The sequence below is a fragment of the Chiloscyllium plagiosum genome, unplaced genomic scaffold (genome assembly GCF_037043375.1).
Source record: "Chiloscyllium plagiosum isolate Xiang-an unplaced genomic scaffold, Cpla_swu_hap1 HiC_scaffold_32, whole genome shotgun sequence".
NCBI classification, from domain to species: Eukaryota; Metazoa; Chordata; class Chondrichthyes; order Orectolobiformes; family Hemiscylliidae; genus Chiloscyllium; species Chiloscyllium plagiosum.
Window position 1 is genome coordinate 11,125,673 of NW_028270170.1, and position 16,350 is coordinate 11,142,022.

Below are 16,350 nucleotides of genomic sequence, written 5' to 3' on the forward strand. Positions count from 1 at the left end.
ACATACCACCGATTATCCACTTGCTTGTAAATTCTGAAAAATCTCCAGCAAGTCAGGAGAATAACAATAAGAGCATGCTTATCAGGGAAGAACTGCTTCTTTATAGCTAGTTGATGTATTACCACATAGGTCAGACCTCAGACCGAACATGATTGATAAATCATTCTTGTTTTTTTGTTTTGGCTTTATCCAAAAGTGGCCTCTCATTGAAACATAACACACAATTCTGCAAATTTTACTTAAACAGTAAAATGGAAGCTTATTACAAAAGAAATGAAGATACAATAATTCAAACTTTCTACATGTAAGTTCAAATATTTTTAACCAGAGTAAAAATATAACCCCATTAATCTCAAAACACATTTATAAACTGAAAAAGACACAAAACAAGTTTTTGTACAGCACCAGAAACACACACACACACACAATATCCTAAATATCACATATCGTACTCACACAAGTGTTGCTCTATTTAACACCTTGGTAGGTTTAAGTCACTCGCGATTTAACTTTTAAACTACCCTTTCCCTGCTTAATCTTCCTCAGATTTAAGTGACCTGTTCAGGGTTTTATCCCAACAGTCCTGGTCTAAGACTATCATCAGCTCTTTACTCTAAGATAATAATAGTTCACTACATATCCTTTCCTATTCAAGAGCACTTGTCTACCTAACTATCATACTCTAAAGGTTTCATAGGGCTGTCCCACTAACAGTGAAAAGTAAAAGTCTCTTTCTCTCAGTGTTTCCCTTAAGCTTAAAAAAAAGTTCCAGAACATATCAACAAACTTTGATGCCCCATTATTTACCATACTGGCCTGCAAAATAATCTAAAATAAGTAAAAATCTAAAATAAATACAAGTCCATTAGCGGTGTACAAAATCCATTAACTCTAAAGTTAGGGCTCAAAAGCTGTTCTTAAAAGAAATCACTGCAGCTCTGAAATTCTGACAAGTTAATTAGTAACTTTAGACGTACAGAAAACTCAACAGTTATTAACTCAAAAACTAGTAATTCAAACTCACAACAAATAACATTTTAAAAATATACACATCAGGCCCACAGTTTACATCACACTATCCTTATTTATTCATACATTTTGTGCTGCTTTAAGGGTGTCCTTGCATTCCACACAGATGACTTTAAATAATTATTTTTCTCAATGAACATCACAGACTTGTTTTCAAACTAACAAAACATTTAGAAATAAACAGAATTACAAAAAAGAAGCTCTGTCAACACCATCTCAGATGTAATGTCAAGATCTAATTTCTTTATTAATTACTGGTTAATATCCAGATTACACATACTACATAAATATAGTAATTACTATCTGCTGCTACCCAGGACAATTGAAATATAAAACTGAAAAATAGCACCCCATTTTTAAAAATCAAACTACAGCAAAGGTAAAGGTTAACAAATTACGATACACTCTCTTCCTGTGTCTACAATATGGAGCAAGACTCACAGGATTCATCATCTATAATGGACCTCCAAATGGGTATAGTGATTTGTAAACGTTTGAGGTCTCAGTGCCACAGGGATCGGCACTGAGACCTCAAATGTTGACAAATTATATGAATAAGATGAAGAGATAGTAGATACAGTTGTCAAATTTGATGATGACATAAGAGGTGTGGGGGAATAATTATAAAAATGACATAAGATGCTACAAAAATAAGGTAAGTGAATGAGCCAGATTGTGGCAAATGTAGTATATGAAAATGTGAAATTGTTCTTTTTGGTAAGAAGAATAAAAAAGCAGTGTTACCTGAATTGTGAGGGATTGCAGAAATGTAATGCAGAGAGATTCGAGCATCCTTGTGCATGAATCAGAAAAGGTTAGCATGCAGATACAGCAAGTAACTCTGAATGCTAATACAATGTATGACATTGCAAAACTGAATACAAAGCAGGGAGGTTATATTTCACCTCTACAGGATACTGATGAGACTGCATTTGAAGTGCTGCATACAGCATTAAGGAAGGATGCAAATGCATTCGAAATAATTCAGAGAATGTTTACCAGGCAAATAACTGGAAATTAGAGAGTTAACTTTTGAGGAACAGGCTAGACCCGCATCTGGAATTTGGAAGAGTAAGAGGCAACATAATTTAAACATACATGATCTAGAACAGTCTTAAAGGATAGATGTGGAGAGGATGCTTTCTCTTGGGTGGGTAGGGGAAGGGAGAGTCTAGAATTAGGAACTCTATTGAACTCTAATGGTGTCACCAACTTAAAACAGAGATTAGGTAAAATGTCTCTCAGAGGTCATTAGAACTCTTCCCAAAAAGGTGTTGGATGCCAAGTCCTTGAATATTTTTTAAGGCAAAGCTAGGTTGGTCTTGCTAAGGAAGGGGATGAAAGACTATCAAGGACAGGCGTGATTTCAGATTTCAGGTTCCAAGCTGATCAGACATGATCTTAATAAATGGTGAAGCAGGTTGAAGAGGCTGAATGGAACACTTCCGCTCTTAATTTCTATGTTCGTATGTCCTATCAACGTACAGCAATCAAGCAAAATCCAGGGGTTGAGGAAGGAGCAATGATTATTAATTTGGTAAAAGGCAAACCAAATTAGTTGACTAACATGGTTATTGTATCATTACTCCTCATACAGACACTTCAATCTAATAGTTTTGTAATGAACAATTAAAATCTATCACTACATGATATTTATTTTAGTATTTTAGTTCTTGCATTCATGTGCATTATTAAAAAAATTGCATGCAACAGTTTAGTAATAAAATTAAATGGTATCGATTTTATAACCCAGACACTGTTTTTGGTCAGACAGAATGCTTTCACTCCATTAACCTCAGGAGAAGAAAGTGAACGAACTCCAACTCGCTTTATTTGCATGATAGCAAAATACATTCCCTTCTCCGTTAAAGTCTGAAGTTGAAAAAGTATCCAAGTATATGGACTCACTTTCTGGAAGCCTACACAAGATGCCTTCATGCCACAGGAGGACAAATTAACAGAAGACGCAAGATGGGAGTACCTCATCATGTGCTCCATCTACCTGTCCCTGACAGCGTAAGAAATCCTCCTGTCTAATCCTAGCTGCTTACTCTATGATTAGCTTGATCACACCATTTGTGGCTGTATTATATCAATATAAGTAGTTATCCTAGCATTCTATGGTAGCTATACTGGCATGGGACCAACCCATGTGACTCCGTAAACAAATAGAATGATATTGATAATCAAATCAGTAGAAAGTCCCAAGGGAGAGAAAGAGATAAAACTCCTGATACTTACTTGTCCCCTGGGAGTTTATATAAATTGACGAGACCTTTAAGGTGATTTGAGAACTCCAAAAAATTCTTCTCTCTGCAACAAAATTAAACCGTCAGTTTTTATTAACAGGAAACAAAAAAATTCATTAGAGCATGAGGAACTTACAGCTTCAAAGGTATGCTCATTCCCCTTTCTATAAATGCTTGGAGAGAATATTCAGGCAGAGATTAGTGGTGCTGCAATACACTGAGCAACAATGGATTGAGAATTCAATTGTGTTACTCTTCCGATCTGTTCAGACATAAGACTGGGTAAATCACCACAAATCCTAAAGGATGATTAATATATGGAGAGTGTTCTCCAACTGCAGCGTACCACCTAGTAATGGCCTCAAGAACAGGAAACCTCCTCCTCCTCCTCTTCTCTCTCTCCTCCCTCCCTGGCAAACCTTTCTACTGTCCACACAATGTGACTCTTAACTGCCCTCTGAAATGACCTAGTAAGCCACATAGCTCAAGCGAAATTAGGGATAGGTAACAAATTCTGGTTTTGTTAGTGACATCAAAGTTTGCACATTCTCCCAGTGTCTGCGTGGGTTTCGTCCGGGTGGTCCGGTTTCCTCCCACAATCCAAAGATGTACAGGTTAGGTAAGTTGGCCATGCTAAATTGCCCATAGTGTTCAGGGATGCGTAGGTTAGGTGCATTAGTCAGGGGAAATGGAGAGTAGGGGAATGGATCTGGGTGGCTACTCTTCGGAGGGTTGGTGTGGACTTGTTGGGCCAAAGGGCCTGTTTCCACACTGTAGGGATTCTATGATCAACATCCAAGCTGAATTTAAAAAATGAAAGCTGGTAGCCCTTTAGTAGAAACAAAGCAATAACACAATCTCAAGCAAAACTGTTCTGCCCAGCACCTTTAGTCTATTCTCAACTTTTATCAGCTGGGAGACACTGTGAATTACAAAATCATCACCATGAAATTTTTACTGCTACACATTCCAATTACGGACATGTTTTGAAAACATACATCTAATTCCAGCAATATTATAGATTTTCTGCCTATTTCTATTTATCATTAACAGGAATTAGGGAGATGTTCTATTTCTATCCCAGTATCTCAATTGATTGTATGTTGAAATGTTAATGCCACCTGGAGGCAATATCTCACTATCTATCTCACTCCATATATTTATCTTCCAGACTGGTTGATAGCTTGTTCTCCTGTTTTAAACACTTTATATTATTTAACAGTTTAATATATCTGTTCTACCACTTGTTTAAAAAAAAGGCTTACCTCAGATACTGCACCAGTTCCTGGCAGCTCTAGGGAAAAATATGTTTAAAAACATCATATAAACTTACATATTTAATAAAGGTCTGGCAGTGCAGAAATGAGTGGCATTTAATCAAATGAAACCATAAGATATTTTATTGTTCAATGAAGAATTCTTCCAATTATCAGTTATTATGTAAAAATTCAACAATACTTATTTTAAAAATACATTATTTTGTAACGTCTAAATTTGTTGGAATTTGTGTCAAAAATAAATTTAGCTCTCAGATATGACAGCTCATGCAGATATGGCTATTCACTATGCATGCACCTTCAGTCCACTACTGAGGGCAAAGCGCATAATTGGAAGGGCCCCCTTTTGGTGGGGTCAAATCAAAGTTCCATTTGTGTCCTGTTAAGGTAGCTGAAAGTAATCCCATGATACTATTCTAAAAGTAGAGGTGTTCTCCTGATGACCAACACATATTCTTTAATGATCACCACCAACACTAAATTTTATAGCGTTCTTTCTCGGAATTGTATTATGTACCTCAATACGACGAGTGACTACACTACAGAACTATTCTCCAGATGGGAAATATATTGGGATAGTCTACTGTTATGAAAAGTGCCCATAAAAAGAGTAATAGAGATGTACAGCATGGAAACAGACCCTTCGGTCCAACTCATCCACGCAGACCAGATATCCCAACCAAATCTAGTACTACTTGCCAGCACGTGGCCCATATCTCTCCAAACCCTTCCTATTCATATACCCACCCAAATGCCTTTTAAATGTTGCAATTGTACCAGCCTCCACCACTTCCTCTGGCAGCTCATTCCACAGACACACCACCCTCTCCATGAAAAGATTGCCCCTTAGGTCTCTTCTAAATCTTTCCGCTTCACCTGAAATGTATGCCCTCTAATTTTGGACTCTCCCATTCCAGGGAAAAGACCTTGTCTAGTTATCCCATCCATGCCCCTCATGATTTTACAAACCTCTATACGGTCACCTCTCAGCCTCCGACACTCCAGGAAAAACAGCCCCAGCCAATTCAAATTCTCCCTACAGCTCAAATCCTCCAACCCTGGCAATATCCTTGTAAATCTTTTCTGAACCCTTTCAGGTTTCACAACATCCTTCCGATAGGAAGGAGACCAGAACTGCATGCAATATTCCAACAGTGGCCTAACCAATGTCCTGTATAGCTGCAAAGTAACTTCCTAACTCCTATATTCATGCTCTGACCAATAAAGGAAAGCATACAAACACCTTCTTCACTATCCTATCTATCTGTGACTTGATTTTCAAGGAGCTGTGAACCTACACTCCAAGGTCTTTTTGTTCAGCAACACTCCCTAGGACCTTACCATTAAGTGCATAACTCCTGCCAAGATTTGCTTTCCCAAAATGCCACATCTTGCATTTATCTAAATTAAACTCCATCTGCCACTTCTCGACTCATTAGCCCATCTGATCAAGATCCTGCTGTAATCTGAGGTAACCTTCTTCGCTGTCCACTACACCTCCAATTTTGGTGTCATCTGCAAACTTACTAACTGTACCTTCTATGCTCACATCCAAATCATTTACAGAAATACAACGACGTTCTTCTTTTCTTTCTTTGATTTGGACTCGAGGATCAGTTCAGTATTCCCAGCAGAAATGGCAACTTTCATCAGTGGCACTTTGATGGAGGAGAGCCACAAGAGTGGGCATTACTTTCATTCCTAAGGAAGCTGTGTGTAAAATGTGTGGAGCTTTGCACACTCAGAGCTTTTCAATACAGGAGTCCACTTATTCTCATACATTTGTACCAGGTCTCTAAAATATTAATCATGTAGACCTTTATCTGTTACCTTTTACATTTTCCTTTCCAATACTTTCACTTTTTAAAAATTGAATGCAGTAACAACTGTGTAAAATAAAGTCTAACCTCTCTCTTCATTCAATTCATGGTTTTGAATTGATGCCTCTGGTTACTGATTTACCAAACAGTGAAAATAATTATATTTTCAATCTGCAAAAATCTGTGCAGATACCTTAAATTGGAGTTCTTCTTCTAACCTCTTCAACATACCTTTTTATTCTTTTTGTGCTTAGGTTCTCATTGAATACAGCAATGTCACGTGGCTCAACCATGTTTAATTAGCAATCCCATATTCTAACTACCCACTGGAAACTAAATTCATTTCGATCTCCTTATTGGATTGATTACTGACTGTTGTATTTATAGTCAAAGGTTCCTATATTAATAGCTAATTAGATAAAATACAGAAAGCTAAAAATAATTGTAGGATGACAATCCCCACAAATGTTCAGGAATCAAATGTAAACAAACACTGGAATCTGCTTGATAGATAGCTCCCTTCTACCGGAGGCTACACAGCATGCACATTAAGCAACAGTGGAGAATTTTAACCAAGACCAAAATCATTAAGTAGGCCAGCAGAGGAACACTTTCAGAAACCTCATAGCAAAATAACAAAATGCATACCACAGGATTTTCTCCATGGTGTGCCACCTTGACATCACACACTTGGCCTGTTGGATCCAACAGCACTTCCACATAGAACATGTCTGACGTAATGTAACACTCAGTACCAGAAGGGCTCAGGTGTGAACCAAGGCTGGATGAGAGAAATGGACAAACTAGAATTAGTTCTTTAAAAATAATGTAATTGCTTATTAAACAGCCCAAATGATGGCAGCTCACTGAATGTGTGTGTCTTAGCGACTTACCCATTCTGTCTGGCAATAGACTCAAGGCGGTCTGTCATTGCAGGCAGGGACATGACTAAAATTAAAAGCATAAAGTAACAGTCAACATCAAAATGAAAGCTCAAAGAAACAAGACGAACATTTGATTTGGTAAAGAACCTTTCACTTAAAGAGAGAAATTCAACTTGATTGAAGAAAATGTTTGAAGATACAGAAAGAGCTGTAAAGATTTCCAAGGGGAGTTTCACAGAATAAGAACTCTCAGGGTGAAAGTTCTGCCACCAATGGAAAAGGTGTGCCAAAGGGAGAAGAGGATGAATAGAAGGTTACTTTAAGAGGAATGCAAAGTATAACAGGGCAGGAAAAACCTGCAGAGGGAACAAGGAGCGGAGTGCGCAACTGATTACAGACGTGGCATTTAAATTGAATGCATACGGATCATGGATCCAGTGAAGGTCAGTGAGTGGTGGAGCTGGTAGGCAACTGTGATAGCATATGGATAATATACATTCAGGCAAGTTGTAATTTGTAGAAGAACAACATTAAAATGGCCACATCTGGAAGTGACAAAGGCATAATGATCAACATACAAGCTTGAGATCTAAAAACAAAATCTGGAACTATCTAATATATACATGTACAGAGAACATGGCTGAGCGCATGAATACTAACACTTTATATATTAAATTGAAAATTATCTATGAATTAAAAAAATTGCTTCCCTCAGTGGTTGAGTGACTAAAGGCATTCATTTAATGACTGAGCAGATACCCCAAGTTGGATCTCTGGTTTGTACTCAGTTCACAGATTTCAGTTAGAGCTGCATGACTGACTGAAGAGAAGACAAAAATGAGTTGGAGTTTCTGTGTCAAACCGTTTCTGAAGGCCTCTGCTGGAACTATGATCTGAAATTGTGCATAACTGAACCCCAGTGGAAATTATAAGAACTGCATGCAACATTTTCTCAGGCCATGAAAGGCATTGCTTAGAGGTAATCATAGAGCAAAGCAGATTGTACATGGTCTATGGGAAGACCATGATTGGACCAAATTGTCTATTTTTCATTTTGTACAAATACATTAACGTGAAATCCTCTGCTGATCTCCACAGCCCAAAAAAAACATTGCTCATTTAGCCATGTGAATCATCTAGTAAAGAACTTCACAAACCTTTTAATGCTTTCTGCAGAGTCTCCAAACAGGCAATAAGATGCTGGTGGCCTCCAGTGTTCATTATACTTCTTTTCTCCTTTACAAAAGAAGAGGCAAAACAACAATTACATCATATTACAAATAGAAGATAGGCGATGATATGCTCTTTGGGAGATAATGTAGATTGTGATAACTAACACTACCCCCAAACCAAATTAGAATCAGTACCCTGGAACACTCAGCTATTTGCTACCAAGTTATTAACCCGTGTTAATAAATCAGTGGATGGAGAAGAGAGAACATTTGCTGAATTTGACACAGATGTTGCAGTGAACTGAACCAATACACTGGTGGTCAAACTTAGATGAACTAACTCAAACAATGGAACAAATGCTTTCTCTCACAATGGCAAGTTTATATTTTAACTTGAATCATCTTTGAGTTGGGATGTCTACATGTAAACACAAGTCTACTAAAAACTAAGGCATTTTTGGTGGCCATGATCCACAGCTTGGAACCGTGTAAACTGCTTTGCAATCTTACCATGGCTTGCCGAACAAGTTTTGCTGTTTCAGTCCAGGGTCTTGTCTGACTGTACTTTGCATGCAGTTTCTCAAGCAAGGAGTTCATTCTACTCAGTTTCTCAGCTTCTGCAAAAGAATAGAGAAGAAAATAAATAAAACAGTCTTGAGAGAATGTGTCCATTATTTTGTATAATGTTCCCTACAAACAGAGAAAGTTTAGAAAAACAAAGCTTGGTGAGCACTGAGTTCAAGTCTGGATTAGTGGTGCTGGAAGAGCACAGCAGTTCAGGCAGCACCCAAGGAGCTTCGAAATCGACGTTTCGGGCAAAAGCCCTTCATCAGGAATAAAGGCAGTGAGCCTGAAGCATGGAGAGATAAGCGAGAGGAGGGTGATGGTGGGGGGAAAGTAGCATAGAGTACAATGGGTGAGTGGGGGGAGGGGATGAAGATGATAGGTCAGGGAGGAGAGGGTGGAATGGATAGGTGGAAAAGGAGATAGGCAGGTAGGACAAGTCCTACCTTGTTACGGTTGGAGGGGTGGGGTCTGAGGGCGAAGGTGCGGGATGTAGAACACACCAGATGGCCTCCTTCTTTAGAGACCGCAATTTCCCTTTCCACGTGGTGAAAGATGCCCTCCAACGCATCTCGTCTACATCCCGCACCTCCGCCCTCAGACCCCACCCCTCCAACCGTAACAAGGACAGAACGCCCCTGGTGCTCACCTTCCACCCTACCAATCTTCGCATAAACCAAATCATCCGCCGACATTTCCGCCACCTCCAAAAAGACCCCACCACCAGGGATATATTTCCCTCCCCACCCCTTTCCGCCTTCCGCAAAGACCGTTCCCTCCGTGACTACCTGGTCAGGTCAACACCCCCCTACAACCCACCCTCCCATCCTGATAGTTTCGCCTGCCACCGCAGGAACTGTAAAACCTGCGCCCACACCTCCTCCCTCACCACTATTCAAGGCCCTAAAGGAGCCTTCCACATCCATCAAAGTTTTACTTGCACATCCACTAATATCATTTATTGTATCCGTTGCTCCCGATGCGGTCTCCTGTACATTGGAGAGACTGGGCGCCTCCTAGCAGAGCGCTTTAGGGAACATCTCCGGGACACCCGCACCAATCAACCACACCGCCCCGTGGCCCAACATTTCAACTTCCCCTCCCACTCTGCCGAGGACATGGAGGTCCTGAGCCTCCTTCACCGCTGCTCCCTCACCACCAGGAGAAAGAACGCCTCATCTTCCGCCTCGGAACATTTCAACCCCAGGGCATCAATGTGGACTTCAACAGTTTCCTCATTTCCCCTTCTCCCACCTCACCCTAGTTCCAAACTTCCAGCTCAGCACTGTCTCCATGACTTGTCCTACCTGCCTATCTCCTTTTCCACCTATCCACTCCACCCTCTCCTCCCTGACCTATCACCTTCATCCCCTCCCCTATTCACCCATTGTACTCTATGCTACTTTCCCCCCACCACCACCCTCCTCTAGCTTATCTCTCCACGCTTCAGGCTCTCTGCCTTTATTCCTGATGAAGGGCTTTTGCCCGAAACGTCGATTTCGAAGCTCCTTGGATGCTGCCTGAACTGCTGTGCTCTTCCAGCACCACTAATCCAGAATCTGGTTTCCAGCATCTGCAGTCATTGTTTTTACCTTACTGAGTTCAAGTCTCTTCACTATATAATTGAAAAAAATAAATGTTGACCATGACACCAAAAAAATTTATCTTCTCTTCTTTAAATCATATCATAAGGTTTTCTTATCAATCTAATCACAACCTTGGGTTGAACAACTCAAATGAAAGTCAACACCTCTTGTTATTGAATTGCGAGGTTTTGAGCTCAAGTCTTGAAGTTGGTTTGACTCCTTGACTTTTTGACAAAGGCAAATATGCTCCTGGTGAATTAAGCTGGAGGTTAGAGTTAAGCTGCAGGAAGAGGCTGAATATGCTGGGGCTATTTTCCCTGTGGAGGCTGAGGGGTGACCTTATAGAGGTTTACAAAATCATGAGGGCCATGAATATAGTGAATAGACAAGGTCTTCTCCCTGGGGTGGGGGGAGTCCAAAGCTAGAGTGCACAGGTTTAAGGTGGGGAGGGGGGAAGATTCAAGATGGCGGCAACCCAGTAGGTCTGAGCTCTGCCCAGAACCCAGGCAAGGTGGGGTACCTACCTTCCCGTCACTTTTTAAATTGTTAAAAATAGCTTTTTCCCAGCAGGTACAGTCATTTTGCACCAAACTTTAGCAGTTTGGTACATTCTAAAATGACTAACAGTCTAGGATCATGGAGTTTGTCAAACGCTGAGAGAAGATCGACGCTTCGATTGAAGAGACCCGGTCCGGGTGGGAGCCGATCTCAGTCATGCTTGTGCAGCATGATTGAGAGATTGAGAAACTCGGGCAGCGTGTTCGAGGGGCGGAGCAACGGGCCGCAGCCTCCGAGACCACTGCTGAATCTTCCATGGATCAGGTCCAGGATCTGGAATGTTGAGTCCGGGCCTTAGAAGAGCATATCGACAAGTTGTTCGGCCCCGAACAGAGGAGGAAAACCAGCTTGTTGTCTTTTTGGAGCAAAGGCTCCCACAGCTGTTGAAGCTAGAGTCTGAACTGGGCCAGGTGCAGGCTGAGCAGGCCCACCAGGTAGCTGTGCGCAGGCCTGGGTCAATCCAGTGCCCCCACCCGGTCCTAGTGCGACTCCAGCACTACAGGGATAAGCAAATGTCACTGGAGGCCTCCAGAGTTTTGGGGAAGCATCCCCAAGCCATGGTATACAAGGGATCCAAAATAATGCAGTTCCAGGACTTCTCTCCGGTTGTGGTATGCAATAGGAAGGCATTTGATGTGGTAAAGAAGAATCTGAGGGATTTAAATATTCAGTACTCCATGAGATACCTGACAACGTTGCACTTCAGTCATGGAAGGTCTGTGCATAACTTCGGATCGCCGGAAAAAGAGAATTTTTGAATGCTCTCAAATAGACTGACGACCTGAACTATATAGACAATTACTTTATTTTACCCCCTCCTTTTCCTCCTCCTTCCCACTTTCTCTTTTCCATCCTTCCTTCTTTGGACGGGGTTCTTTCTATTAACTCTTATTTATACCTGGTTTGGTTAATCTGGTTGTTTGGGGATGTTTTCGAGTTTTTCCTCAATATTTGCTGGGATTGTAATTTTATATATTTTATTTTATGTTGTTGTTTTGTTAAGAATGCCTAGGTAATAATATGGAGGGTGCAGATTGGTTGCCCACTTTTAATTTCTGTATTATAAGATATTAGTATTTGTTTATCTTACTTTGCAATGTCTGGGCCAAGGGCATGGCTCTAGCCAGAAGGTGTTATGGTGGGATTATTGGATGGTAGGAGTGGCCCTGTGGACAAGGGGGAAAGTCTCCTCTTAATTGTGTCATATGTTAATAATTCTTAGTAATCTTGATTTAGTTGTTTTAAAGTTGTATTTTTAAATTTATGTGAATTGTTTACAGTCTCCACTCAATGCTTTTTGAGTGGGGTTCTTCCTCCTGGGGGTTCTCGGACTTTTCTGAACGATCGTGGTTAGTCATTCATTTAAATGGTGCACCTGGAATGTCAAGGGGAGCCACTCGCCAATTAAAAGAAAAAAGATATTATCAAGTCTAAAAAAAAAGAGAGGGTTATGTAGCCCTTTTAGAGGAGACACATCTAGTTGATAAGGAGCATTTGAAGCTGCAGCGGGAGGATTTGGTCAGGTGTTCTTTCCATCTTTTAGTTCAAAAAGTAGGGGAGTAGCCATTCTTATCCGGAAGAATCTTCCCTACCGAATGCTAAGCCAGATAAAAGATGAGTCCAGACGGTTTATAATACTTAAAGCCCTAATATACGAAGAGCAGTATGAGCTTTTGAATGTATATTGCCCCCCGGCACATCATTTTAAATTCATAACAGATGAGCTCTCCAAGTTGATGGCCGTCGGGGTGCATCACATAATTATAGGGGGAGATTTTAATTGTATTATCGATCCCCAGGCAGACAGGATACCTAGGAGCTCTGCGGGTATATCTCTGAGATCTAGGCAGTTGGCTGATCTGAATAGGGAATTGGGACTGGTAGATGTGTGGAGGTGTTTTCGCCCTGAGAGTAGAGATTTTACTTTTTATTATAACCTACACAAGTGCCACACCAGAATTGATTTTTTTTCGTCTCCTCAACCTTTCTGAATTCAATATTGTCTTGCAAAATAGGGAATATAACTATTTCCGACCACGCAGTAATGTATATGGAGGTCAAGACTAGTGATGACAAGATGGGTTCCCGGCATTGGCGTATGGACCCTCTCCTATTCAAGGATAGTAAGTTCATAGAATATTTCTCGCAGGAATTTCAAACATTCTGGGACAAATCAACTCAGATACAGCCAGTAACCCATCGGTGATGTGGGAGACTGTTAAGGCATATGCGCGCGGTTTGGTTATCTCATACTCTGAGACAAAAGGGAGAATAGCAGTGTCTGCTTGAGGCTCGCCTGAAGGCAACTGAGACAGCATATGCTGATAGGCCATCCATTTCTAAATTACAGAAGATTACAGCCCTCAGGGGTACTTTGAATACCACACTTACTCAAACAGCAAAGAGGGAGATACTATTTGTGAAGCAGAGATTATTTGAGCATGGCGGTAAGCCGGGCGGGTATCTAGCACACCCTGCCAGAAAGAAAAAGGCTCCCTAATCCATAATGTCTATTACAGAAGGTGCTGGTACTCTGACTTGTGATCCTAAAAAGATCAATGCAGCTTTTAGAAAGTTCTACTTCGAGTTATATAACTCGGAGGGCTGTGAGGATAGAGCGAGGAAGATGGAGTTTTTTTAAAGAATCTGTCTCTCTCCGGCTTAACCTCGGAGCAGGTGTCGCTTTTGAATGCCCTCCAGACAACTCAGGAAGTGCAGGAGGCGGTGAGGTAGCTCCAGGGTGGTAAAGTGCCCGGACCAGACAGACTTCAGGCTGAGTTCTATAAAGAGTTTATAGACGAATTGGCCGGACCACTTATAGATGTGTATAACTATTCACATAGTCAGGGTAGTCTCCTGACCTCTCTGAGAGAAGCAAAATATCTCTCTCATTCTTAAGAAAGGAAAAGCCCTAGATGACTGGAGAGGGTTTTACCATTTTTAATAAAAAAGGATCAAACGGGGTTTACTAAGGGTCACAGATCTACTAATAATATCAGAAGAGTGTTAAACATGGTATAGGTTTGCCAGCATTTGACCAGGTGGAAGGCCATATCTTTTTCATACAATGGAATGGTTTGGCATTGGAGAGGTTTTTACCAAGTGGGTCACAGTATTATATAATGACCCGAAAGCAGCAGTGATTACCAACAGCATAAGGTCAGATAGCTTTAGTGTTGGTAGAGGTTGTCATCAAGGATGCCCTCTCTTGCCACTACTATTTACACTAGTGATTGAACCGCTGGCGGAAGCTATCCGGACTGACCCTAATATAACGGCCCTGGAGGTAGGATCAAGTAAACATAAAATCACTCCTTATGCGGACGACGTCCTTCTTTCCTTAAATGATCCATCGACATCTGTGCCCCGCTTAATTCAAGTGGTTAATTTGGTTGGTATGTTCGCAGGTTACAAAATTAACTTTACAAAATCAGAGGCTATGCGGATGGATCCCGCTTCCCGTTTCGGTGGTCACTAGGAGGTTTTCTCTATTTTGGTATTTTTATTATCCCGGTATTTGCTCAGCTATATAAAGCTAATTATACGCATTTATTAGAGAAAATAAGGCAGGACCCAAATGCTGGAAAGATTCCCGATATCCTGGCTAGGATGAATAGTCTCCTTTGCCTATTATACCCTATGAGAATGCTTCCTTTGATGTTGCCGAGATAGGCGCTGCGTAAGCTTGATGGTTGGTTCGGCTCTTTTATTTGGAATCATAGACGGCCCCTTATTAAATTAGATAAGTTGCAGCTCCCACAAGTAAGGGGACGTCTAGATTTTCCGGATTTCAGAACGAACCAACTGAGTTCCCTGTTATCATATGTGGCTGATTGATTGTGGATCACGAGCAACCCAATTTGGCTGGATACTGAGGCTTGCCAAGCAAAATGCACCCTCATCAATCTATATTTATGGATAAGATGAGAATTATTACGGATCATTGTAAAAACCCGATTGTACTAAACACAATCGAGGCTTGGAGGATGAAGTGACAGGGTGAGGGTAATTTACAAAAACCTCCCCATTTACTCCTATAGTGGGAACACTGGGATTTCAGCCAGGCTTGACAGATGCTGGGTTTAAAATCTGGGAGTCCAGAAGCAGCTCCTGCTTGGGAGATCTGTTCGATATGGAGGTCATGATGTCCGTCGAACAGTTGTGTCAGAAGTTCAGATTGTTTGGCAAGGACCTTTTTCGATATTTTCAAGTATGAGACTTCGTATAAAAAGACCATATTGATGACTAATGCGAGGTGCACCTTCGGTCATTATTCTCTACCACCGGCTAGTAATAAGGTATCAAAGGACATGGAATGGTTATATAAAACCTGGACTCAAGAATTAGGGATGGAAATCTCCTTAGAGATGTGGGAGGATATCTGAGAAAGTGCCAGGAAGATCTCTATCTGTAATAGGACACAAGCTATTCAATTGAAGATACTGCATAGGGCTCATATGGCACCAGAACGGCTTGCAAAGTTCAAGGCAGGAGCATCCCCAATGTGCCCTAAATGTAAAATAGAAGTTGTTACTCTCACCCATTGTTTGTGGATATACTATAAGGTTTGTAGATATTGGGACAGTGTAGCGTATGCCTTGGCAAAGATTTTGGAACTGGAGATTGGGTTGGACCCGATGTCTCTCCTTTTGGGCTTGCCAAATCTTCCTTCTCTAGATGCATACGGCAATAAACTGTTCACTATCCTCTCCTTCTATGCGAGGAAAGGCATTTTACTAAGTTGGGTATCGAAACGTCCCCCAGGACTTTCGCATTAGCATAGAATAGTTATGGAATATATTCCCTTGGACTTCCTTACGAATATGTTGCACCAAAAAAATTGAATTATTTTATAGAACATGACGGTCCTTTTTGAACTACACCGATGCAGATCTATCAGCCACACTGTTTAAGGCCTTTGTTTAGCTGTGAGGATGATGTTTGTTGGTTTGGGGGCTCCTGGGAGGAAGAATACCGTATAAATATGGGTTTTGTTATCACTTGATATAATTTTATTTTGAATGCTTAGTTATTTATTTACCTTCTTTTATTTCTTTAGTTTGTTATTAGTTATGTATTATACTGTGTCTTTTTTACATATAGAGCCTTCTTTCTTGTACCTTATTTTGTGTTTTGGTAGTTTGTAGAGTAGATTAGTAGTTAGTTTTCTTAATTTTATATTGATGCTGTTATTATACTGTAAAATGATTA

The 16,350-nt window shown here is 40.7% G+C and overlaps 1 protein-coding gene across 1 annotated transcript in view; it reads right to left on the reverse strand.

Moving 5' to 3' along the window:
* The window catches only part of med1 (mediator complex subunit 1), a 55,081-nt gene that overhangs the window by 32,006 nt on the left and 6,725 nt on the right, over positions 1-16,350 (reverse strand). The window contains exons 2-7 of the mRNA XM_043674864.2: positions 8,942-9,048; positions 8,417-8,495; positions 7,269-7,323; positions 7,024-7,156; positions 4,544-4,572; positions 3,271-3,342 (exon numbers count right to left, since the gene is read on the reverse strand). Coding sequence (XP_043530799.1) covers positions 3,271-3,342; positions 4,544-4,572; positions 7,024-7,156; positions 7,269-7,323; positions 8,417-8,495; positions 8,942-9,048 — 475 coding nt within the window. The remainder of the gene's footprint in view (positions 1-3,270; positions 3,343-4,543; positions 4,573-7,023; positions 7,157-7,268; positions 7,324-8,416; positions 8,496-8,941; positions 9,049-16,350) is intronic.